A 23,459-nucleotide genomic window follows, 5' to 3' on the forward strand; every position below is an offset into this window, starting at 1 on the left:
GAAACCCTCGCAGTTCGCACCTTAGCACCAAGATACTCCGTACTGATTGTGTTGGCCACCATTGGACGAGCCCTGCCGGCCGCGGGATCAGGCCCGGCGCCGCTGGAGCTCCGCACGGCGTCAACGGTGTAAATGCATCCCTGGCGGTGATTGGGAGGGGAGATACGTCCCGCCAATCTATATCATTGCTCGAATGATCTGACCGACCTATCGTACGCCAGCATAGCGGTCTCTCCCAGTAAAGGCTACACGGCATGGAGATGATCTTACTACATCCTACTAGTACTTGGTACTACGACCATGTACACTCTTCTCATCACCACGCCCAATCTGGAAGGCCTCCAGAAAGGATATTCAGCGCACCCCCACAGGGCAGTCCCACCCGCAGAGTTTTCACCGTCCCTTGCTCGGGAACCGATGATCTAGACTGGCTGTTCAGCTGGGGATTCCTTCTTCTGGAACATGGCGTAGTGTACCTGCGGTATGGTACGGTACATACGACCGCCCGCGTACCTTTGTCTGGAAATTATTGAAATATTTGGCGTTGGATCACATTCATCCCTCCAGACCCATCCATAGAATGTTAGAATGCCTCCAGCCTTTCGCGATGGACCCTCAGCACCAATAAACAAACCCGCATTATTCCCAGCAACCGCGGATGGCCACCCAACTGCAAACACAAGCCATTTCCATCCAAACGAGTCCGATGGCACACGACGGTGCCTCTGGCCTTTTTTGGCCACCCTTTCCGCACGAGAACCCCTGCATATCCTAGTCCTCCCAGCCGCATGCCGATCGCGCGGCCGGAATTTGAGTCTCATTTCCGTGCTTCCAGGATAGCCATCCTGTCTGACTGGATTGTGCGCCTGACTCAGCCCTTGCCCTGAGCCCTAAGCGATTTGATCTGCCTGGGGAGATGTTGGATTGATGCCTTACGGTCGATGCATGCCGCGGAGGATCATACTAGTCCAACACCGTACATTCCTAGTGCCCACATGGTTGATGATTAAATATTGCGAGTCTCAGACTGACCACCAACACGATGGAGTAGATCCTGCAGGTTTCCGTCGGTGATCTGTTGGTGGGTTTCGTACTTTACTCCGTAGATAGTCCGATGGATTTGGGTTTGTGTGGTAGATGTAACTTGTACATGACACAATGATGTCAATAGCCTGTTGCATAGCATCGATACCGTGGCATGAGTGTTTACCTTAGATTCGGTCTATGTTCTCATTGGCAAAGCTGCTGGACTTCCTGGACTCTATAATGTCAACTCAATCTTACTTGCTATAAATTGTACAACATGTGTTGGCATGGATATATGCGTGCTTTGATATGATTCATCATTCTTTGGAATCCCACCCAGGAAAAGAGTATAGTAACACCATCCATGTCCACAACCCATCTTCCAAATAGATCTTCAAGTATTCACAAGCACAGCCTCTACGTCCCATATAATTACAAAAATAAAGAATGACTCAGACATAACCAGAGCAAACCTACACCACTATACGGAATGCTACATCCTTGCTACTATTACGGAGTATCTAAAACAAGATATCGCTGAACAGGTCTCTCTACATAGAAATAATACTACAACATTAAACAAACACAACCATCTCTTAGAGTCTACAACCCAACAACCTTATCTCACTAACACTCCCAACTCCAATACAAAGTATTGATAAATACCACTAAGAAAATCATGTACATACCGTATTCCAGTACCAAGTGTGCATCTACCCAGCACTCCCTCCGTACTCCGTAGAGAAATGGAGCTCGGAGTACGCAAATACCCCATGTCATCTATCTACCCATCCCCATCACCCATCTACCCCTCTTTCCATGCACATCCTCCTCCCCTCTCTCCCCTCCTTCCTTCACTACACTACACTACATGACTACGGAGTATACTATAGTACATTTAACCGCTAAGCTACAACAACCGTCTATAGAATATGGAGTACCTCGTACTCCAACCCAATAAATCTCGCGCCAACCCAAACCCCAACACCAACACCACCCAGACCCCTCAATCCCAAATCCACGAGTAACCACCCCCGAATAGCCGCCAGAAGTGATGAAGATGGGATTTCTATCACTATCACATTTCATCTACTGGTTAGTTACTTCATCTGTACTAGGTTTAATATCTAGAGGGGCTGGAGATGGGGATTAGAATAGGTTAATTGTTGGGTTACCCCCTCTTCTTGTTATAGAGGTGATAGTCACAAGGTAAGCTAAGGGATGGGAAGTGAAGGGAAGGGAAGGGAAGATTGTCACGTTCGGCGATACGCTGACATGACCCTACTACTATGTAGCCTACTGTATTGGTCTGATGATGACATACCCCTTCTCTAGTTATTTTACCACCATCACTAAGCAATAGTAGTAAGCATAAGCAGACACATATACATACATAGTAAAAATCACAAAAGTATGTACGGAGTACTTTCATCAAAGCCACAAACCCAAACCAGTCCCACTAGACTACCACACCGACTCCCTCCCACTATCTACACTCGAGATAATACAAGGAAAGACCCAACCCAACTCACTTCCCTCAGCCAACCCCACAAATGAGCGCTTGACACGCGCCCAAACCTTCGGTACATCCTTACTCATGGACCGGATCATGATCCATACCTACCATCCTACATGGTATTTACCTACATAGAGTGATGGATGATTGGTTCATGGATTGTTTAGGTGGGTTAGGTGTTAGCGTTGCTACAGGGATGGGTGGGTTTGATGTATGTCGGTCTGGATTTGGAGGTGGAGGTGCAGGTTGACAGATTGATGGGCGGTATTTAGGTTACGGAGAATTTCCCGCAGGATCTAAATACTACTAGGTAGGAGTAGTGGAGTGGTTGGTTGTGGGAACGATGGTTAACTTGTAGTGGGGCTCGTAGGGTTGATTGTGCCCGATCAGGTTGGTATTATTATGTATGTGTGTATGTACATCGCTTATCGTGTCCACTATACAATCGCTTATCGTCCACGGCTAGGTGTCGCAATCGGTGCTGCATCGCAGGCATCATCTCATACCGTCATGTACTCGCCCTGCTCTCGTTTGGTCTGCATGGCGTCGTGCCAGCGGAAGCCCTGCTTCCGCGAGACAGTGGCCTGTGCGATCGACATAAAAGCCTCATCCGGGAGAGCCCAGCCTTCGGGCGAAACTAATCCTGCATCATTCACAGGCCTGTCGGCTACTTGCAGATCGGGAGTGCCAGGGTTCTCGGCCCAGATCCTCTCCAGTAGCTCTAGACACGAGAGGTTGTTGAAGAACCCAGAGTCTCTGGACAGGTCTTTGCAGCGCTGGCGGATAATGGCGCGGTGATCGGCAAGCACGCACTCGGACCCTGTCACAAACAGTGGCCATAGGAGATACGCGTCGCATTGGACAGAGAGAATGTGACTCATGGCGCGTTGCACAATGGTCTGGATACGAGGGTGACTGGACGGCAGATCTGGATAGGCCAGTCGCTCACTGTACAGGATCGCCGAATGGCGGAATGACTCGGAGGTGTGAATGACGTCTTTCAGATGGTGAGGCGCGACCACTGACTGATCCGACGGTGACGAGGGTGGCGAGATGTAGGGGTAACTGGAAAACGGGGATCCCGCGTGTTGGCGGCCGGGGACAAACCGCCAGGACTCCAGCTTCTGTCGGAGCGAATACCATTCAGCCCAAAATGCTGGTGACAGTGGTACCCGGTCACAACCACTAGACGGTGGCAACGGAAACGCACAAGGTACGGAAGAGAGGCCCGGCATATCCGGCGAGCAGAACGCCATCGAGGGCGGAAGTGTAGTCGATGGCATCTGGATGTCTGGTGGCGTGGAGGTGCGGACCTCTTGATTCTGACTCAGGAGGTTCAAACGGCCTAGCTGCGCCACGAATCTGAACAGGCCGGCATCGCATCCCGCCACATTCTCCAGACCCCATTCGCCATCGGAGACGGCAGTGATATCTAAGCAAGCGCCACGAAGCTGCACCTCGCGGTCATTCGTGGTAGCGGTCATCGTATCAAACCAAGTGAACATGCGAACGAACCACTTCAGTTCGTCCGTCATACAAGGCGAATTGCACAGTCGGATGGCCAGCAACTTGGTCACCCCGGCAAACTGCGTTTTGAACTGCGCGACGCCGGTATCACAGCCGTGAAAGAGGCAGAGGATGAGTAAGGTGGCAAGGACCGAATCAGAGAGCCTCTGGCGCGAGTCCGCCAATTCCCGATTCAGCGCCGTGACTGCCATGCCCCGATGATACTGTTCCTCCTGAGCCGGCCCTCCAGGAACAGAACTACCGGAGCGATCTTGAAAGGCTTCATCAGTCAGAGCTTGGTGGGCCAGGGAGGACATGCGCGCTGGCATAGTCCGCTCTGTTGACCTAATTCCCCGCTGACGTCGCTGTCGCAGATTGCAACTGGCTAGCGTGGCGATGGCCTCCTGGAGGGATATGCTTTCTTGCGCCAAGCGAAGGATATACGTCCGGAAAGGGTTGGTTGGACTATCAAATGCCACGATCATCGGAGCAATGACTTCAGCGTAATAGCTAATCAGGTACCGCAGGCGTGGTGTACGCCCCACAGAACGCGCCAACAGCTGCTGAGACAACGATGGCGGCTGAAAGGCAGTCCACGGGGGAACGCCTTCTGGACATAAGGGTTCGTCCGACCCGCTCTCCGATTCTTGCTTTGAAATAGGTGCAGGCCAGAAGCACTGTGTGGTTCCCGGGGATTCTACTGAACTCATCCATGTTTCTGTTGTGTCGATATTCGATACAGTCGGAGTTGAATGGCGCTGTGTCATCGAACCCGGCGATGAGTATGCTAAGAAAGGATCGCAGATGGCTGCGTTAACGGGAGAGCACGATCTCACTGGCGAAGGGGGCGCGATCATGGAGGTAGTCCCAGAACGCCGTTTCCCAAGTCGGGACTTATCTGCGGCTGAATTGGTACCTTGCTTCGACTGGACCCCGGCTCGTGGCGTCGTCGCACGATGAGGCTTTGGCGGAGCGACCGCAGGCTGCGCCCCAGTCACCGGGAGAGACAATCCGCGGAGCTTTCCCCGACTGGCCACTCCGACGCCCCATGTCAACGCCGTCTTATATCCTGCGCAACTGCGGCCGCCATCCAAGCACTGAGAACAAAACGGGCGCCGTCGGTCGCATGGGGTACCCTGTCGGGCGCAGGTGAAGCAATCATCTGCCGCTTGACTCACGACCGTCCTCTTGCGCCTTTTCCGCGGAGCTGCGGCGGAAACCGGCGGGGTTTTGCGGGTGCGATTCTTCGAGGGAGGCTCCATACTTGATCCGAAGCAACGGTCAGCCAACTCACGGGTGCAGGTACCAGCTGGTCCTAGCAAATACGGTGGAGATGACCCGGGGTGCGGGGTCCCGTAAGTGGTGCGACAGTCGACAAGGCAAGTAGCAGGCTAACAGGGCCACCGAAGGGACGCAGAAGCGTTGTGGAAGACAGGTTATGGAAAAAGCAACGAAGGCAGGCTAACGCCGGAGAGGGGGACACGCTTAGGGTCGTTTATAATCGATACCCATTGGGGATCATTCTAGTTCGCGCAGAACCTGGGCAGTGGGCGGCGGGCAGCGGACTGGAGATGATGATAAGCGACGATCGTTGCGGCATCATCCGCCGTTAGGTGAGCACAGCCGGAGATTAGACCAGCATTTAACTCTTTAGCGCGGTGTAGTACTGACGGTTCAGCCAACCGGGGAGTGGCGAGTGTTCGAACCCGCATTTCGAAGGCCTCTGACTTGACGACGGAGGAGAGTCGGCGAAATCGAGCCACCGTTTCAGATGGAGCCGAGGCGTGCCAGAGTGGTATAGTGAGTGATGGCTAATGCACGACGGAGCCAGCCATGCGGGCTGTGATGATGCAAAGGAATGACTAGAGAGGAAGACGTCAAAGACTGGAAGTCACGAAATTCGAAACGAACAAAGAGGCTCGCCCGCTAGCGCTGCAACGGGACTAGTGGCCAGGGGGGTTCCCCAGCAGGAAATCAACTGCGACTCAGTCGTCGTCCATCCTCATCAAGGCCTCCGATCCTCTCCCATTTCTTCCCCTCCGAGACGATCCAGACTCTCTCTCTTTACCTCTTAAGGTTTCGGTCGAATGAACTACGCGGATCCACTGCCCACTCCCTTTCCAGTCTGTCGGTTCGGTGGATCTGACCTACTCTCGGATGGACCACATACAATCCGCACCTCTCCTTTTCCCCTGGCCTGCTCAAGATTCCAGTCCCGATGCGCGGTGATCCCAAATAGGCTGAAGGTTGGGGAGATGAGCGAACGTGGTCGGAGTATTTCCGATCAGGAGCATGGCGAACGAACATCGTGCACGCTTTGCTGGCTGGTAAAGATCGACTTTGGAGCCAGTGCATAATTGGTTATGCACGATGATGCCGCGCGTTATTTATAGCGGCGGGCAACGTAAGTCCTCTTCTGCCACCGCCTTCCGGAAAAGCATCCACGTCTCTATCGCCTCCATCGCTGCCTGCTGGACTGCTCGACTGCTGGACCACGTTGAACAAGCCTCGATGGACGCGGGGAAGTTGCTTGGCTTGACCACTCCGGGATTCTAGCATCTCCAATCCTTCCAAACTCAATTGTGTGTGTTTGCGTACATTTCGGCCTTGCCGCTCCTCCGTCATTCGCATCTGCCGTGAACCAGATCCTCCCGCTTCAGCGCCGCTCCGATCTTGCCTGTCATGCTGATGTATTTCTGAGCATCCATCTCTGATTCCTCGCTTTGACGGCCCGACTGCCGAAGTGTCTCACTCCTTGATAGGGAGCCGATATTGCCTGCCCTGCGATCAAGCCATACGCTAGAGCTGCCCGGCAGCAATCATAGTCATGCCGGTTCTTCGACCAGGTCGACTCAAGACAATCCTGTCGGCAACCGGAGCGTTGTTACTCATCTGCACGGTGTACGTGTATTGGGCTCCGCCTCCGGCCTCAGTAGTTCCCAGCACCGCCTTCGAAGTCCCCCTCGCTGAACGACAGAATGCCTTTTGGAAAGTCTTGAACCCGATTCTACAAGCGCACGCACCGAACAGCCCTACTCCCAAGCGCTTGGCCGACGTCAGCGCAATTGGCTTCAATGCCACCACGACCGACCTCCGTCCCGATTTGACCATAATCAGTGATGCGGATCTACAGGCGATGGAAGAGGCGCATGCGACTTATGTGGAGGAGTGTCGTAATTCCGAACGCCTGCGACCCGTGCACACCCCGGGCACGCGGGGCATCGTGTCGACGGCGGGCGCCTCCTATTTCCCGGTATTCTTGTCATCCCTGCGGATGCTCCGACGGCTGGGGTCGACGTTGCCAGTGGAAGTGTATATGAAAGACAAGAGTGAATACGAGAAACATATTTGTGATGAGATCCTGCCTGGTCTGGGAGCGCGCTGCCTTGTTCTTTCGGACATTGTCGGCAAGGGCGCGATTGAGCATTATCAACTCAAAATCTTTGCCGTTCTGTTCTCTTCATTCGAGGAGGTCATATGGATGGACGCGGACTGCTTCCCGCTCCACAAGCCTGAAATCCTGCTGGAGTCGGAGCCGTTTACTTCCAAAGGGTTAGTCACATGGCCGGACTTTTGGATCTCCTCGGCGTCTCCGCTCTACTTCAACATCTCTCAGCAGGAAATGCCGGCTCTATCGGAGCGCGCATCGTCAGAAGCGGGCGTCTTCCTGGTGTCCAAAAAGACGCACCAGCTGACCCTGCTCCTCGCGGCATATTACAACTATCACGGTCCGTCGCACTATTTCCGGCTGTTGTCGCAAGGGGCACCGGGTGAGGGCGATAAGGAAACTTTCCTCCACGCTGCCACGGCCGTTGGGGAGCCTTTTTACGCGGTCAGTGAGCGGGTTCAGGCGGTCGGCCACACGAAACCGGGTGGGATTGCGGGCTCTGCCATGGTGCAGACGGACCCGGTTGAGGACTACGCCTTGACCAGTGCGGGCAAATGGCGCGTGCAAGATCCTTCTGTAGCCAAAGCTCCCCGTGCTTTCTTCATCCATGCCAATTACCCCAAGTTCAACCCCGGCGACAAGGTATTTGGCATGAAGTGGGAGACTACGCCTACGCTCCGGCCCGACGGCACGGACGGACGGGCGTGGCTGGTAGCCGAGTCTACGGTCAAGCGATTTGGATACGACGTGGAGAAAGCCTACTGGGAGGAGATCAAGAACGTCAGCTGCGACCCTGCCATCAGCTTCCGGACGTGGGAGAGAAAAGATGAGATTTGCGAACGGGTGCAGAGCTACTGGGCGAATGTTTTTGCAGAACCCCATAGTGACGACCCTGAATTTACCGACGACACTTAATTTCCATGTTGCTGAGTGCAGTGATGGAACAGTCATGAAGATTAACCGCCGGGCGTTGCGCCATGCTGTTTATGATCGAGACGGCTGCTTGTCAGCTTATTGTATATAATTCTCTGTTTATATGCCTATTACCACTCTGTATATTATTTATACACCCATAGCATTATACCATGCCGCATCAATGTCCCGTTTGGTTACGTATTACCTGTCTTGTACGCGAACAACATCAACCAGCTCGGCCACTGCAGTATAAAAATGCGAGAACAGGACCAGTCATGCGCAGAAAAGCACTTGAGGGCAGTGCAATGTTTACATCTCAAAATCATCATGATAGAAAAAGTGTGAATATTGATTGAAGTTATATATAACCGCCCCAGGCGTCATCATGCTATCATAAACACACGACATATTACTACTTTTCATAGCCCATCATTACATCGTTTATTTCTTGATGCCCTTCTCCCGGAGACGCTGCTCATCCTCTGCCTGCAGATCGGCATCAATCTTGGCTCCCTTGGAGGGTTCGTTACCGTGCACCTTGGCCTGCGACAGTCAGTCATGCCCACCACCTCCCGAAAGGAAATCACAACATACCGGCTTGGTAGGATCCTGCTTGCTGAGCTCGGCTTCGGGGTTCTGGACGAAGTTGTGGTGGTGATCGCTTTCCGGCTTCTGTTCTTGGGAGGCGAGCTTGTTGCCGATGGAGCGTTGGTCCTCTGCTTTGGTTAGACTATCCATCTATTGCTGATTGTAGTGAAAGAGAATGACATACTCGAATCGAGGTTCCTGTGGCTGTTCTTCTGACCCTCTGCGTAGCGGTTCTGCTCGTTGAGAACGGACTGGGGCACGTTGCGCTGGTCGCCTGCCTCGTAGAGAGCACGGTTGCCGACGCTGGACTGACCCGAACCGGAAGACATGTTGCAATATTTAGAGGGTGTGAATTGAGTGGTGTCCGTGAAGTAGAGATAAGTAGAATTGAGATGAATTGAAATGTGTCTGAAAGAGAGACACTGCCTGAGAAAGGGCAGGATTTATAGATGGCCGGATCTGGCTCGGGGTAGTTGTGATGTCATCGGCCAGTCTCTGAGATCATAACCGGTGGGTCATCCTCCAACCTCCAGTGCCTTTCATCCTGTCCCCTTGGCTGGAACAGCATCGTCGCGCTCGGAACCTCTTCTTTGATGATGTAGTTGGTGGTCCGGTGTTGCAATCGTCGGCGTGGGTGGTGAGCTAGCAGCTAGAGGTACGTACGTACCTGAATCACTAGTTAACTAATCGCTGGAGGGGAGTCGACTTACATAAACCGATATCGGCTGGAATCCATCTCCGTGAAGGGCTAAGGCTAAGGCGTGTGAACAGAGGCACATGCACACGACTGCTCTGAGACCGGTGCACCATGTCCCGCAATCCCTCTCGTCTGGCCCGTAGTCTGCAATTGACTCGCCGGCCACTCAGCCCCGGCCCGTTCCTCTGCGTTGCTCGTCTTTCCCCGCCCCGATACTCCCCTCTCCGACCATCTGTCCATCCAGCCCATCACCCTCCTATTGTCCCCTCTCGACACCTTACTACAAGTACTACAAGCATCATCCCCACCACAATGAGCACCCTTGACCCCCGCTACGACCAACTCTTCCGCGACCTGGAACACCAATTCCAAACCACCGCCCTCCCCGCAGAGAAATGGTACATCCTAGCGATCGCAACGATCGTTGCCGGCCCGGACCCCGAACGCGTCGACCAGCTCTACCTCTACCTCACCTCACAAGCCGCCTACCAAACCCCACAGTCCCGACAAGCCCTCTCTCGACGCATCCGCGAAGCGCTCTTCAAATCCGTCATCATCGTGGGAGTCTGCAAACCCCTCGAAGCGATCCTCGCAATCAGTAAACTCGAAGCCCCGGAGGACAAAGACTACACATTCACGCGGGAGAGCTGGCAATGCGACGAGGCCAATCTGGCACGAGGCACCGCATGGTTGGAGAAACTCTACGCACGGAATACCTCCAACACGTTGGATTTGTTCGCCGCGCATAAGGACTTTGCGTGGTTGTCGAAGGAAATCACCTACGGGTTGTTTTTGAGTGATCGGAGTGTGTTGGATGATTTGGATACCCAGCTCGTGGTGTTGCCGGCCATTATGAGCCAGAATTTGAGGACTGAGACGCATTGGCATATTCGGGGCACGAGACGGTTGGGGGTGAGTAAGGAGGATGTGCAGGTGTTGTGGGATCAGGTGCAGTATGTGGCGGGGTTTTATGGGGGGAAGTTGGATAAGGTGCCGACTGTAGAGGAGGTGGAGTATGATGTTTGATCCTTAGTGTGGTTGTAGGGTGTATATAGATAGGTGTACTCCGTATAGATCTGGACATATCACTTCGGATAGATGGGTGGTCACTGATTAGTACCGATAAGCTATCGATAATCAAAAGCGGTTAGCGGAGGAGCAACTTTTGTCGTCTCTTCCCGACTCTCCTCCGCGAACGGATCCCACCTCAGCTACCCAACACCACCCAGCCACCTCTACACACCGTCGCAATGGTCAAGCGCAAGGAACTCAAAGACAACGATGTCAAGATGTCGGGGACCGATCCCCGCGTCGACGGCGACGAGTCCGACGAGGTACCCCTCTTTTCCCCCAGACAACGCATAGCACAATCACCAACATAATACCCTCCAGGACATGGACATGGTCAACGTCGACTTCGAATGGTTCGACCCCCAGCCCGTCGACTTCCACGGGTTGAAGAACCTCCTCCGTCAGCTCTTCGACACCGACGCCCAGACCTTCGACATGTCGGCCCTCGCCGACCTGATCCTCGCGCAGCCTCTGCTCGGCTCGACCGTGAAAGTCGACGGGATGGAATCGGACCCGTATGCTTTTCTCACCGTGATTAACCTCCAAGAACACAAGGTATTCCCCCTCCCGCCCCCCTTTCTCTTTACCAACCCACTAATAAAAACCCAGGACAAACCCGTAATCAAAGACCTAATAACCTACCTCCACCGCAAAGCCAGCGCGACCCCCACCCTCACCCCCCTCGCCCAACTCCTCACCCAAACCCCCATCCCACCCATCGGGCTAATCCTCACCGAACGCCTAATCAACATGCCCGCCGAAGTCGTCCCCCCCATGTACACCATGCTGCAAGAAGAAATCGCCTGGGCGATCCAAGACAAAGAGCCGTACAATTTCTCGCACTACCTGATCGTGTCGAAGACGTACGAGGAAGTGGAATCGAAGTTGGATGCCGAGGAATCTCGGCCGCAGAAGAAGAAGAAGAAGGCGGCTGGGGGGGAGAAGGCCGAGCGGTTCTTCTTTCATCCCGAGGATGAGGTGTTGGAGAAACATGCGGTTTGTGTCGGGTCTGTGGAGTATACGCATAAGGCGGATGAGGGGTTGTCGGATTCGAAGCGCGCGTTTCAGGAGTTGGGGATTCGGACGATGGGGAGTTTGATTCTTTTGGAGGCGGGGAGGTTGGAGGGCGCGGTTAAGGCGATGGCGGAGTATATTCAGGGGTCGGCGGCATGAGGTGGGTTGGATGGTGGTTACGACGGTATTGTTTATTATACTTGGTATAGACTTAAAAGTTTGGGTTGGTTGCGGTCTATTATCATTCTTATGACTATGATCACTCTATAGAAGTTTCATCACGCGTCTCATTTACTGTGGTAGGGAGATAGTAGCGTCTACTGCAACTTACTCCCATTTCGTGCCCTTCAGTCGCTGCATCAGGTAATCCACCTCGACGACCTTGGTAAGAGGAATAACATATTCCTAGACTCGTTAGCACCCGCACTCCTTCACCTCCACAGTGGGATAAAACTCACCTTGTACATAGCGACCACCGCCTCCACATTAATCTTGGGTCCATTCTCCGACTGAAACCCCGGATCAGTACCATAAGTCTTGGCCTTGAGCGCCAACCTCTCCAACACCTTCTGCTCGACCTTACTATCCGTAATCGCAGCATCAATCCCCACACGATCATTCTCCTTAATCATCTTCACAAACCGCTCGGGCTCCTTCTGAAACTTCGCCTCGGCCACAAACTTCCCGAAATGAATTCTCCTCGACAACGCCTGCAAACATCTAACATCGCACGTCGCCGCGGAGCCGTAATTCTCCTGCGCCTCGCCGCGATCCTCCCGGCCGAACTGCGCACATACCGCGGGCAGGATGTCCTCGATGTAGCGCTGTTTCAGGATCCCGTTGACGTTGACGTCGTTGTCGTGCAGGATCTTGGGGTAGGAGATCGGGCTGAGGATCGGCTCTTCCAGGGCGTCCGGGAAGAAGGGGTATTCGTCGGGGGATTGGTAGCGACGGACGCGCGATTCGAGGCGCTCTTGTTCGCGGAGAAAGTAGTCGAGGAGGCTGAGCGAGGTGCCGGGGATTTTTACCCCGCCTGGGGTGTAGACGGGTTTGTTGAGGGGGAATTGAACCCGTTCGATTAGGTGGAAGGTGATGGTGTCTTCGAGACGGCTGGGAGGGGGGGGGTTAGTTAGTTAGTTACATGGTTGGTATATGGGTTTAGGGTTGGTGGGTGATGATAGTTGGGAGCTTAGGGGAGGAGGGGATGCGGGGTGAGCTTGAGGCAGGGATGAGGATGAGGTCGACCGATCTCCGGCCGATCTGACCAGGCTAAATAGATTAATGAGACTAATAAGGGGACTTACATCAGCTGGAACCGGATGTTGGCGAGGTCCAGCGCCTTGGAGGCGTCCGAGAGATCAATGGCGGTGTCCATGGTGAAAGAATCGGGTCTGTTGAAATTGTAGTCCAGTTGCACGGAGGGTCGAAGAAGAGAAGCAATCGATGAGGGTCTGGCAAAAGCGAGATGAAAATCCTCCGCTTTCGGGGCGATCTGAGAGCACCTTATGTACGCTGGCCCAGCGCTAACATGCAGATCGGCCCAATTGGGATTCCAGAGTCCGTTTCAATGCGGACTGGTCGGCGCTGTGAGAAGCAAGGAATCTCACGAGAGATGCAGTAATCGAGGCCGCAATCAGTCAGGTTTGCAGGAATGCCTGGTGGTGATTCATGATGCTGGCGGCCCCCGGAGGTAACATTACCGTCTGGTACCGACCGACGGCAGGTTCCGTGGCTGGTGATGCTGTCATGTGCGGACGGGACTCATCAGGTGGAAAGTGGGCGAGGCTGGGGATAGAAGCAGAGACCTTGGATATTTAAGTCACTGATTTGGAGGAGGAGATTGTTCTTTATGATTACGCTCTGACTTCGTGTAAGACAGCCAGCTGGGGCCCGTGGAAGCCGTGCGCAGGCGCAGCCAGTAAAATACAGCCGAAACACGGTAATTCATCGCGTGCAACTCCATCCGCCATTCTTTTTCCATCCCAGTCTGAAGCCGACCAACTGCCGACGAGCACCCAGCTCCTCCCTCCGCCATCCTTGTTCCCTTGTTGTTAATTCCCGGATGGGAGTGTGTGCTTAGCTCACTCTTCGCTCCCCGTCGGTGTCATGGACAGACACCGCCGTCGTGATGAGTCTCCCTCCGGTCTATCAGATATTGTCGAGCCGGACGGGCTCCTAGGGACCGGCATCACGGTATGCTCTTGCAGCCTTGACACCTGCCTGTGGGCGGTCTCGCCTGCCTAAATCTGTTCCGCTGACTTCGTCTTCCCCCAGTCTCGCCATATCGAGGCCTTCGGGCGCAAAGTCACATCGACTGCTGGCCATTTGATGGGACCGGCCGACTCCTCCAGCGGTGGCCACTACCATAGTGCCATGGTCGACATCCAGCGCGAATTACGCCATCCCAACACTCAGCGCAAAGTCTTCTCCCTCACCCAGACCACCCCGACCGACCTGGTTCGCTCCAAGCTCTCTACCACCGAAATTCAGTCCCGGGCCATCTCCTCCCTTCCCGACGACCTTCTCGCCAACATCCCCGACGATACCAGCTCCTATTCTCTCTTCCAAGGGTTCCAGGCCTCCCAAGATGACATTGAGTATCGACGCGCCCATCGCCGACGCTCCTCGAAGAGTAAGAAGCTGCTGAAAGATGGGGAGACCCGCGGCGCCTTGCCATCCGCCCCGTCGGAGTTGAAGAAGGAACGGGATCTGTTGAGCCGCCGGATGGAACTGATGGGCGTTCGCAAAAACATGTGCAGCTCGGAAATACACGATATAGACAACAAGATTGCCAACCTTCATAACATGCGCAAGATTGTGCTGGACCGGCTGGCGGGCCTGGAGATGGAGGAGGCGGAGCTGGAACATGAGCGTGGGTGACTTGGACTTATGATACGTTGGAGGACGGCGCTAACAGGATACAGTGACTGAGGTTGAGAACAAACTGGAGGATCTACAAGAAGAGGAAGCCGAGGTGCAGCCTCCGGCAACTCCGAAGTCATCGGAAGCGAACGACGATTCGGTTGTCTCAGAAGATCCGGCCATGGGTACCTCGTTCATGTCAGAGTCCATCTATCAGAAGATCCCCTCGCCGAAGAGCGTGAAGCAGCGATCTATAAGTATGCTTGGCCCCCTACTGTATTGTCGAGTACTAATGGTTTAGGGAAACGATCTATGCCGGTTTTGCACGAACACTTCGCCCCCGGTTCGGAGATCAAGGAGATGCAGGCGCATTCCGACATCGTTACTGCCATCGACTTCGACTATCCGTTTGGCACCATGATCAGTGCCGCCTTGGATGATACGGTGCGGGTGTGGGATCTCAACGTCGGTCGCTGCATGGGTTTCTTGGAGGGACACAATGCGTCCGTCCGGTGTCTGCAGATTGAGGACAACATTGTCGCCACGGGATCTATGGACGCTTCCGTCAAGCTCTGGGACTTGAGCCGTGCCCGGTCCACCACTCGCGACAACCGTATCACCCGGCGCGAGGAAGACGAAGATTCCGCGCAAGCCGACGACGCCTCGATGGCGTCTCACTCCACTACCCTGGAAGACTGCTTCACATACTCGCTGGATGCGCATGTCGACGAAATCACCGCGCTCCACTTCAAAGGGGACACCCTGATCTCCGGATCTGCCGACAAGACGTTGCGACAGTGGGATTTGGTAAAAGGGCGCTGTGTGCAGACGCTGGATGTCCTGTGGGCAGCAGCGCAGGCATCTACGCTGGGAGGAGACTCGGCATGGCGCCCATCCGGACGCCTGCCGGACGCTTCTGCAGACTTTGTTGGTGCGCTTCAGTGTTTCGATGCGGCTCTGGCCTGTGGTACGGCGGATGGTATGGTGCGTCTGTGGGATCTCCGCAGCGGCCAGGTCCACCGGAGCCTGGTCGGCCATACCGGCCCCATTACATGCCTACAGTTTGACGATGTTCACTTGGTGACGGGAAGTCAGGACCGCAGCATTAGAGTATGTCTCCGTCCAGAGTTTCTTGAACGCCCGAGCTAACGTGACCAGATATGGGATCTCCGAACCGGATCTATCTTCGATGCATATGCTTACGACAAACCCATTACCAGCATGATGTTCGACACCAAGCGCATTGTTGCAGCGGCCGGCGAGAGCGTTGTCAAGGTATACGACAAGGCGGATGGCAACCACTGGGACTGTGGTGCCGGGGTTGGCGCCGACGAAGCCGGGCCGATGCCGGCCACCGTTGAGCGCGTTCGACTCAAGGACGGCTTCCTTGTCGAGGGCCGCAAGGACGGTATCGTTGCGGCATGGACTTGTTGAACGATGCTATATGACCTGCAAGACCCGCCACGTACATGCTAGCACCATGTTTTGTATTTGTGACTGCTTGCCTCAGCGACTGTATATTATTCTTACGTTGGCAATATAGAAGGATGGGCGTCCTGGGTGGGCAGCCGTGTAAATGGAGCATTCTTTGTTTAGATGAAACGGTGCATAAAAATAGCGCGATATAAAGGATGGCTGGGCTGTATGTATCATGACCAGCTGGGATGGCAAAGAAATGGTCTTATGATGAATGTATTATTCGAATAGTGCAAGAATTACCTTCATCTGTTGAGAGGGTCATTGACTGGTCTAGTCCGTAGCGATCGACTGAATGGAGGCTGAAAGCCGCCTTACCGCATCAGGGCAGAATGTATTGCAGCGGGTAACGGGGTGTATCAATGATACCGGCGGCATCGACCCCATCCATCCTCCATCCTCCAGCTTGCATTGTCCTCTGCTTCAGCATTCTCACTCTTCACCCCCATCACTCCTCAATAACCACCGCGCATGACGCGCAGCTCATATGCGCGACCTAATCTATCATAAAATCCAACCGCTTGACCCTTCCGCCGCCCCCGCGACGACGTGGATTGGCATTCCGCCCGCGTCTTCTCGCGCCGTGTCTCCTTCGCGCATGAAGGTCAACGGCCATCCTGGATTGTCACCGTAAGTTGGTACCAGTTTTACCTGATCGCCTGAAGTCCTGGGGCCTTTCAAGCTGCCCAATTGCCAGTCGAGGACAAAGGACATGAGATACATCCTTTTTCTTATCCTTTTGTCATCCTAGTCTCTGACAAACCCGCGCAGGATACATTTGACTCGGGCATCCTGGTCTCAGCATTAGAGTAACACTTACTTTAGTGCAAACTCATATCCAACTTCTGTCGCAATCACTCCTCTGAGTCTGATCTCTTCTGCTTCATTGCCGCGTCCCAGCGCCGCTCTCAATTTCTGCCTGAGGCCGCAGCCGGCTCGATAAACGTCATCTCATTGAGTCGACAGCTTCCACTCAGTATTCCAGCTTTCTGGCGCTTCTTTTCGCGGTGCGCAGAGGCTTGTTGTTTTCACCCCAACTAACGCAGACACAAGTCGACCTTACTCAGCATTGAACTCAATGCCTCCTAGACGCGGCGCCGTTAGGCGCACGGGTTCTACACCTCGCTCTGAGGCAGATAGCCCTTTGACCTTTTTCCAGACCAAGTTGGGTACGGAGAAAAAGACACAGGCTCTGCCAAATCTTCCCACCAAACAGTCGTTTGCCTATGGCTCGGCTGAGACGCCAATCCTGCCTCGAGAACTAGTACTTCAGCCTCATATGGATCTGGCAGAGATGGCAGTCGCGATCGACAAGGGAATTGAAGATGCCAAGGATCGACAGATGAGGGAAAATGAAAAGTCCAAGGACACCCGCCGTCGCCAGAAGTCGTCCTCCGTTAGCCGTTCGCCGGTTCGACGGAAACGACGTGAGCCAACTCCGGATGAACTGCAGCTTTTCGATACTCTACGCGAGGCAACCAAGACTCCTAGCCCGGTACGGGCTTCGTTTGACACCAACGATCAATCTACTGCTACTCCCACGCCTCCGATACCACATAGTATTTCCTCCGCTTCCAGCCCCGCTATTCAACCCCCTCCTGAAGCACGATATCCGCATGTGCCAGCCGAGAATCTGTACCCATCGCCTATGCTGCGGTTTGGCCCGCGAATGAACGACGAGCTCCCATTAGGAAGCTCCCCGCTTGTCGATGACTCGTCAGTCATCTCATTTTCCGTGGAGCGAGATGTGAACGATGATGACTTGAGGCGGACACTTTCCGATGGAAAGAACATCAAGGCACCCCCCCGTCGGTTTTCAGGGCTTGCCTTTGCCAACGAGACTATCCATGAAGAGGAGGAGCCGGACTCCAGACTGTTACACAGAAAGTCGAAGTCGCCCTCGCTACAGCCCTCTCTACATCTTACCCCGCAACTCTCCCCGCAGCCATCTCCGCAACCTTCCCGGCACTCTTCCCGGCACTCTTCCAGGCACTCTTCCAGGCACTCTTCCAGGCACTCTTCCCGGCACTCCTCCCGACAACCTTCCCTACAGCCCTCCCTGCAGCCCTCCCTGCAGCCCTCCCGAGAGCCCTCACGAGAGCCCTCTTCGGAGCTGAGTGACGAAGATTTTCAACCGGAAGCTTCATCAGAATCTTCCGCGAAATTCTCAGCGGAGCCTTCGCCTTCACTTTCACCTTCGCTTGAACCTTCACCCTCACCAGAGCCGGAAATCGTCAGAGAAAAGTCTCCTGCAGTTCAGTTTTCTGCGCCAACTAAAACACTCATCCCTGATAAATATCCACCCGGGGTCTCATCACCAGAAATGCCAATGCACGGCCACCAACGAGCGGGCGATCGCCCGAACGAAAGCCTCTCTTGGAACGAACGCTTATCAGAAGTCCTACCCAGCAAGTCTGTTGTGGCCCGCATCCTTTCTGGAATAGCATTGATAGCGGCAATTTTTTACCTCTTTACAATTGCCGGGGTTATCTCTCTTGGCCGGCCCATACATTACATTCCGATGGATGAGAGCAACATGATAGCTGTCAGCAGCCTCACAGACCAGATGTCGCGACTCGGGGCACAGGTGTCGTCATTGGCAAAGGAGATGAAAACAGTCAATTCAGACATCAAAACCGTCCGATCGGAGGTGCGAGCCGTACAAACCCCCAAAGCGACGCCGGCCACTGGAAGCGTCGCCCTTAGTCCGCCAGTGGAACGGAAGACCAACTTCCTGAGCATTGGGCTGGGTGTGATTGTCGACCCGGAGCTTACGAACCCAACCGCCGGGCGCAAGCTCGACTACCTCCAGACTCTCTACGCGACATACTGGAAAGGAGAACATTATCGACCATCACAGCCGCCGCTTGCGGCTTTAGCCCCCTGGGAGGACTACGGAGATTGCTGGTGCAACACACCTCGGGACGGCATGTCGCAGATTGGTATTTATCTGGGCCAACTGATTGTGCCGGAGGAAGTGGTAGTCGAGCACATCCCAGGGCCGGCTTCGTTGATGCCTGAAAACGCCCCCAAAGAGATGGAACTATGGGCCCGGTTTGTTGATGCCCGAAACAAGCCTGGCCCTCCTCCGAGGTTTCAATACGTGCGAAAAGTCTGGCAAACAGTCTTTCCCGGTTCGGCAAAACAATCCTCATTCCACGAGCCGATCATGAACGCCCTCCGTGCCACATGGCCGACCGAGCCGCAGACCGCTTACTCGGATGATAAGCTTCTGGGGCCGTCCTTCTATCGAGTGGGCAAATTCACGTATGACATCCACGGCTCGCATCACGTGCAGCGATTCGAATTAGACACGGTGATTGATTCCCCGGAGGTGCGAGTAGACAAGGTCGTGTTCCGCGTCAAATCCAACTGGGGCGGAGATCATACATGTCTGTATCGGCTGCGGCTATACGGGCATATGTAATCTTTTTTTCTTCATTCTTGTCAGATAACACTGCTTTTGCGTGGGATGGGCCGGTAGCGTAGAGCGTTCGTTCTGAGATTTTCAACATCTGTGGCGTTTGGTGGGAAGATACCAGGCAATCGGACATAATAGTTTTAGGCCGTCTGTTTATACGGTGTTTTGGACAGCTTTCCCTCTATTACTATGACTATGGAATCCTTGCATACAATCAATGATATGATGATGTCCACTGTCTCGACTGAGGTATTCCCTGATGATAAGAAAGAAAACAGCACATGACCAGGACCGGTACTTGTTTCAAATTAGTGATTCGCAAGAATGACCACTCCTAACACCTCACCATTCACTCTTTACCATAATCTCCTACAGAGTACATAGTCCCGACTGACCGATTCCTATGTCATGTGATCTCATCCCGTTCCTCCTTCCTCTTTCGGTGTCTACCTACCTACTCATCTTTGTCTACCTAAATGGTCCATCGAAGGAGAAGAGAAGAGAAGAGGGAGAGGTCAGAGTATGTTACTTGTTGATGACCTGCTTTGCTTCATTGTCGGTACAGATACTAGGTAAAACTCCCCCCTAATCCTCAATCTATTGTTCATTGTGTCTTCTGGATATGACCATTAATATCATATATCTCTAAGTTGTTAATCCATTCTGATACTCTATGTTACATCCAACACCTCCACATCTAATACCCCCGAATGCTATAAACCATCATCCGAAGCACCGAACCATAATCACAGCTCAACGCCCTCCAGAACCCTAGCCACATTCTCATCTCGTGGCGTCAGCCGAATCCGGAACGGCGCGGGAGAACGCCCTGAGAGACCGTCGTACTTTGTCAAATCGATCGGTTCTTCAGGGATTTCGTGCATGTTGAAGGCCCACAGCATTCGGGAAATGTTAAGCCAGAGCTCGCGCTCGGCGACAAGCATTCCGGGACATATTCTACGACTGATAAGTAGATGTTAGTAGGTATTACTTTGATGAAGAGGGGGGGAAAGGGGAGGGAAAGTGGGGGGGAGGGACCAACCCGACACCGAATATCCAGTGGTCTCGTTGCATTGGATCAGCAATGTTTGCGCTCTCCGCGGAGGTTAAAGCATCGTTGATGTAGCGCTCAGGCTATTGGTTGTTAGTAATCTTCTTAAGAGGAGATTGTGATATGATGCTGTAGAGACGTACCTTGAACTCATCGGGGCTGCAGTGGCGGGCTGGATCGTGGTGCATGGTCCAGGTATTCAGGACGACTACAGTATCTTTCGGGATATAATGGCCGCGGTAGACGAAGTCTTGACTTGTTGAATGCGGAGTGCCCAGCCAGAGGGGGTTGTAAAGACGTTCGACTTCCTTGATAATGGCACGACAGTAGGGGAGGTTCTTCTGATCTTCGATAGTAGGCAGGCGGTCACGCCCAACCACACGATCAAGTTCAGCCTGAGCCTCAGCCTGAATCTCGGGATAGGCTGGAATCAAAGCGCAGAACCATTGCATAATAGCAGCCGTCTATGACAGGTTAGAGGCTGATAACATACCTGATGTCTTCCATGGGGTTATCTTACTGTTTCCACACCACCGATCATGAACGCAGAGGCGAGCATAGCCATGTCCAGACTATCTAGGCCTTCTTTCTCGCGGACCTCAACTATAGTCTTCGCGAGACAATTAGGTACGTCTGCACCTTGCTGCATCCTCTGGTCGATCTCATGAAGTAGCCCTCCATAAGTTTCGATCAACTCACTATGGAGCCTCTTTCCGCGCCTATGCATCGAAGAAGGTAGAACTTGAAGGATCGAAATAAAGTCGACTAGGTTGGACATGGACGCAGTGCAATTCCTTGGCTAGGCGTAAGTATTTGACATCAGGCTTATAGGGTAGCGATACGCACATGTACTCCCGATTGATTCTCAAGGCACGTCTGACGAAAGTATGATCTATGCTGTTAAAACGAAAGCCGAAGCTGATTGTCGTCATGCCATTGAGGATACAACGACCGACATGTGGCTGTCAGAGTAAGTGGGTGACCAAGATGCACGAGTAAGCCCACATACCTGAGGGTTAATGGGGGCTGACCCTGCTTGGCCCTCGTCAAGCAGAGCTTTGAGGAGGGACTTGGATTCACGATCTAGATTAGGAGAGTACGAGTCAACAGCACGCTGATTCAACCACGTGTTTGCAATGCGACGATGCTTGCGCCTAAGTATCCATAGTCAGATCCTGTGCCAGAATGCATTTTCAAACACTCACCATCGGTCATTATATGGGGTAGTTGTGATGCCACGACCAGCAAAGACGGTTTGGCTCTTGATGTATGATTGCTTGCGAGACGAGAACACATTGCCATGAGTGACCATCAAGTCCTTGGCAACCTTGGGATCAGACACGATGACAAAAAGCTGATTCCCCAGCCAGACTGAATATAAGGAGCCATATCTCCGGGCCCAATAATCCAAGGTCAGTTCGGGGTATTTAGTCAAGAAAGGAAAGGAGCCTAAGCCGAACCCGGTCAGCTAGATATAGCATCATACACAAGGGAAGCACATCAGCATACCCAGTATAGGAAGTCCACACGGCCCCTTCGGAATTCGGTTGCCATTGCTGTCCCTCCGAGATCCATCCAAAAAAGCGTAGATGACGATGGCAAAAACTGCAGTAATTGCCCAGACAGACGGCGAGAGGCCTGGGTATAGAAAAGGCCATTCCATGATGGGGAGTCTCTGTGGTTAATGAAAGCTTTGATAGAATCCAACGAATGCTGTTTCGTATGAAAGAGAGCATGGCAAATCTCAGGTTCAGTGATGGCCCCCAGAGAAGACTCGTTTTTATACCCGAGCTCCAACGGACAGGAACTATTTCACGAGGCTCTTTAGAGACAGTTGTGAACTGCCCCAAAGCTAGACTGAGCCCCGTTATCAGGCTTTCCACACCATCCATAGCCATTGGAAAGGGGCATGTATTGCCTGACCATATCGTATAGTACCCAGCCTTGCTAGGGTGTTTTGTCAGCCCAGCAGCCTCAATATCTGTAATAATTAGGAGGCCCTGTTCCAAGACCAGGTGACTCATTCAAACCACTTTCAGGGTGGCATAATGATTGGCCGTTCTGCATTTTAGGCGGCATGCAATTGCTGGAATAAGGCGTTGCGTCGCAGTTGTCGCAGGGCTTGATCTGCGTGCTCCAACATTAAGCCATTTGGTTCGTGAGGGTTAGACCTGCCAATTCGAACGTAGCCTGCCAATTCAATTCCGCGTCAAGTTATATAGAGGCCAGCATACCAAGGGTTAGGCTCTCCTCTCATGTCTGTATTACGGACACAGGGGCCAAGGGTTAATGATATATCCGAAGACGGGCTTTATTGTTTGTAGAGATCAAGCAAGGGGATGACAATCGCGATTTAGTCCCGCATTTACCAATCAGGGGAAGTCAGTCAATCAAACAAGGCTAGGATGAATCGTTCCTGACATTACCATCAACTGGTAGATCCTATTATTGGAAACTGGGGGCCTGAGGACCGTAGGGCTGTTTCCCGAGACAGACTGTCTGTGGTCAGAAAGGGTGATTCGTACTAGGTTTATCCCTGGATCTGACATACGCTGCAACCATGTAACGAAGCTATCCACTGATGCCAATAGGCTGACCTGACTTCTGGGATAACTTTTGGCTGAACTGAGCCTCTTGTTCCGTTTCATGCCAGTGGCGATATTCCCCGCGCCCCATGATGGCTGCGATGCCATCAGCCACTCAAGCCACTTTCTCTATGCCCGGTGAGACAGTAGGCTACTAAAAACGTGATATTGTTCACCTGCAAACGCTTCTGAATGAGGACTTCGTAAGGCCGTTTGGCTGTAGGCCTACGCGGTGTGCCTCCTGCGTGATCTACGGTTGCACGCAGTCTGGAATAGCTCTAGTAGACTGAGTCGAATGTCTTTCCGAAAACCCTAGTTAACCCTGGACCATTGGGGAACTCCT

The 23,459-nt window shown here is 53.3% G+C and overlaps 9 protein-coding genes across 9 annotated transcripts; 5 read left to right on the top strand and 4 right to left on the bottom strand.

Annotated features, from left to right (window-relative positions):
* Nucleotides 1–2,361: 2,361 nt before the first annotated feature.
* On the bottom strand, nucleotides 2,362–5,769 carry BO80DRAFT_503278 (fungal specific transcription factor domain-containing protein; the record flags this gene model as incomplete). Its single annotated transcript, XM_025724378.1, has 3 exons — nucleotides 3,049–5,769; nucleotides 2,559–2,646; nucleotides 2,362–2,378 (listed from the first exon to the last, which is right to left on the bottom strand). Exons 1-3 carry the CDS (start codon nucleotides 5,308–5,310, stop codon nucleotides 2,362–2,364), a joined length of 2,367 nt encoding a protein of 788 aa, XP_025573846.1. The 5' UTR covers nucleotides 5,311–5,769.
* Nucleotides 5,770–6,550: 781 nt separating this feature from the next.
* Nucleotides 6,551–8,436, top strand: BO80DRAFT_125839 (alpha-mannosyltransferase). The gene is made up of 2 exons (XM_025713532.1): nucleotides 6,551–6,632; nucleotides 6,811–8,436. The coding sequence occupies exon 2, from the start codon at nucleotides 6,876–6,878 to the stop codon at nucleotides 8,349–8,351; it is 1,476 nt and encodes a 491-aa protein (XP_025573847.1). The 5' UTR covers nucleotides 6,551–6,632; nucleotides 6,811–6,875; the 3' UTR covers nucleotides 8,352–8,436.
* A 243-nt stretch (nucleotides 8,437–8,679) lies between these two features.
* On the bottom strand, nucleotides 8,680–9,559 carry BO80DRAFT_426506 (uncharacterized protein). Its single transcript, XM_025719782.1, has 3 exons — nucleotides 9,124–9,559; nucleotides 8,946–9,067; nucleotides 8,680–8,894 (listed from the first exon to the last, which is right to left on the bottom strand). Exons 1-3 carry the CDS (start codon nucleotides 9,266–9,268, stop codon nucleotides 8,793–8,795), a joined length of 369 nt encoding a protein of 122 aa, XP_025573848.1. The 5' UTR covers nucleotides 9,269–9,559; the 3' UTR covers nucleotides 8,680–8,792.
* On the top strand, nucleotides 9,483–10,740 carry BO80DRAFT_426507 (uncharacterized protein). The gene is made up of 2 exons (XM_025719783.1): nucleotides 9,483–9,594; nucleotides 9,711–10,740. Exon 2 carries the CDS (start codon nucleotides 9,748–9,750, stop codon nucleotides 10,660–10,662), a length of 915 nt encoding a protein of 304 aa, XP_025573849.1. The 5' UTR covers nucleotides 9,483–9,594; nucleotides 9,711–9,747; the 3' UTR covers nucleotides 10,663–10,740.
* Nucleotides 10,741–10,823: 83 nt separating this feature from the next.
* BO80DRAFT_385327 (protein-transporting protein BCP1) lies at nucleotides 10,824–12,000 on the top strand. The gene is made up of 3 exons (XM_025716981.1): nucleotides 10,824–10,970; nucleotides 11,029–11,262; nucleotides 11,317–12,000. Exons 1-3 carry the CDS (start codon nucleotides 10,887–10,889, stop codon nucleotides 11,878–11,880), a joined length of 882 nt encoding a protein of 293 aa, XP_025573850.1. The 5' UTR covers nucleotides 10,824–10,886; the 3' UTR covers nucleotides 11,881–12,000.
* BO80DRAFT_466151 (chorismate mutase ARO7) lies at nucleotides 11,945–13,560 on the bottom strand. The gene is made up of 3 exons (XM_025722763.1): nucleotides 13,026–13,560; nucleotides 12,180–12,831; nucleotides 11,945–12,126 (listed from the first exon to the last, which is right to left on the bottom strand). The coding sequence occupies exons 1-3, from the start codon at nucleotides 13,094–13,096 to the stop codon at nucleotides 12,049–12,051; spliced, it is 801 nt and encodes a 266-aa protein (XP_025573851.1). The 5' UTR covers nucleotides 13,097–13,560; the 3' UTR covers nucleotides 11,945–12,048.
* Nucleotides 13,561–13,585: 25 nt separating this feature from the next.
* mdv1 (WD repeat-containing protein) lies at nucleotides 13,586–16,292 on the top strand. The gene is made up of 5 exons (XM_025719784.1): nucleotides 13,586–13,914; nucleotides 13,996–14,593; nucleotides 14,646–14,840; nucleotides 14,885–15,693; nucleotides 15,742–16,292. The coding sequence occupies exons 1-5, from the start codon at nucleotides 13,828–13,830 to the stop codon at nucleotides 16,015–16,017; spliced, it is 1,965 nt and encodes a 654-aa protein (XP_025573852.1). The 5' UTR covers nucleotides 13,586–13,827; the 3' UTR covers nucleotides 16,018–16,292.
* Nucleotides 16,293–17,137: 845 nt separating this feature from the next.
* On the top strand, nucleotides 17,138–19,486 carry BO80DRAFT_456542 (uncharacterized protein; the record flags this gene model as incomplete). Its single annotated transcript, XM_025722181.1, has 2 exons — nucleotides 17,138–17,952; nucleotides 18,178–19,486. 2 exons carry the CDS (start codon nucleotides 17,138–17,140, stop codon nucleotides 19,484–19,486), a joined length of 2,124 nt encoding a protein of 707 aa, XP_025573853.1.
* A 740-nt stretch (nucleotides 19,487–20,226) lies between these two features.
* On the bottom strand, nucleotides 20,227–22,194 carry BO80DRAFT_359178 (cytochrome P450; the record flags this gene model as incomplete). Its single annotated transcript, XM_025715917.1, has 8 exons — nucleotides 20,227–20,443; nucleotides 20,523–20,614; nucleotides 20,675–20,995; nucleotides 21,052–21,325; nucleotides 21,378–21,493; nucleotides 21,541–21,685; nucleotides 21,737–21,980; nucleotides 22,041–22,194. 8 exons carry the CDS (start codon nucleotides 22,192–22,194, stop codon nucleotides 20,227–20,229), a joined length of 1,563 nt encoding a protein of 520 aa, XP_025573854.1.
* Between the last annotated feature and the right edge of the window lie 1,265 nt (nucleotides 22,195–23,459).

Source organism: Aspergillus ibericus (genome assembly GCF_003184845.1).
Source record: "Aspergillus ibericus CBS 121593 unplaced genomic scaffold BO80scaffold_28, whole genome shotgun sequence".
NCBI lineage: Eukaryota > Fungi > Ascomycota > Eurotiomycetes > Eurotiales > Aspergillaceae > Aspergillus > Aspergillus ibericus.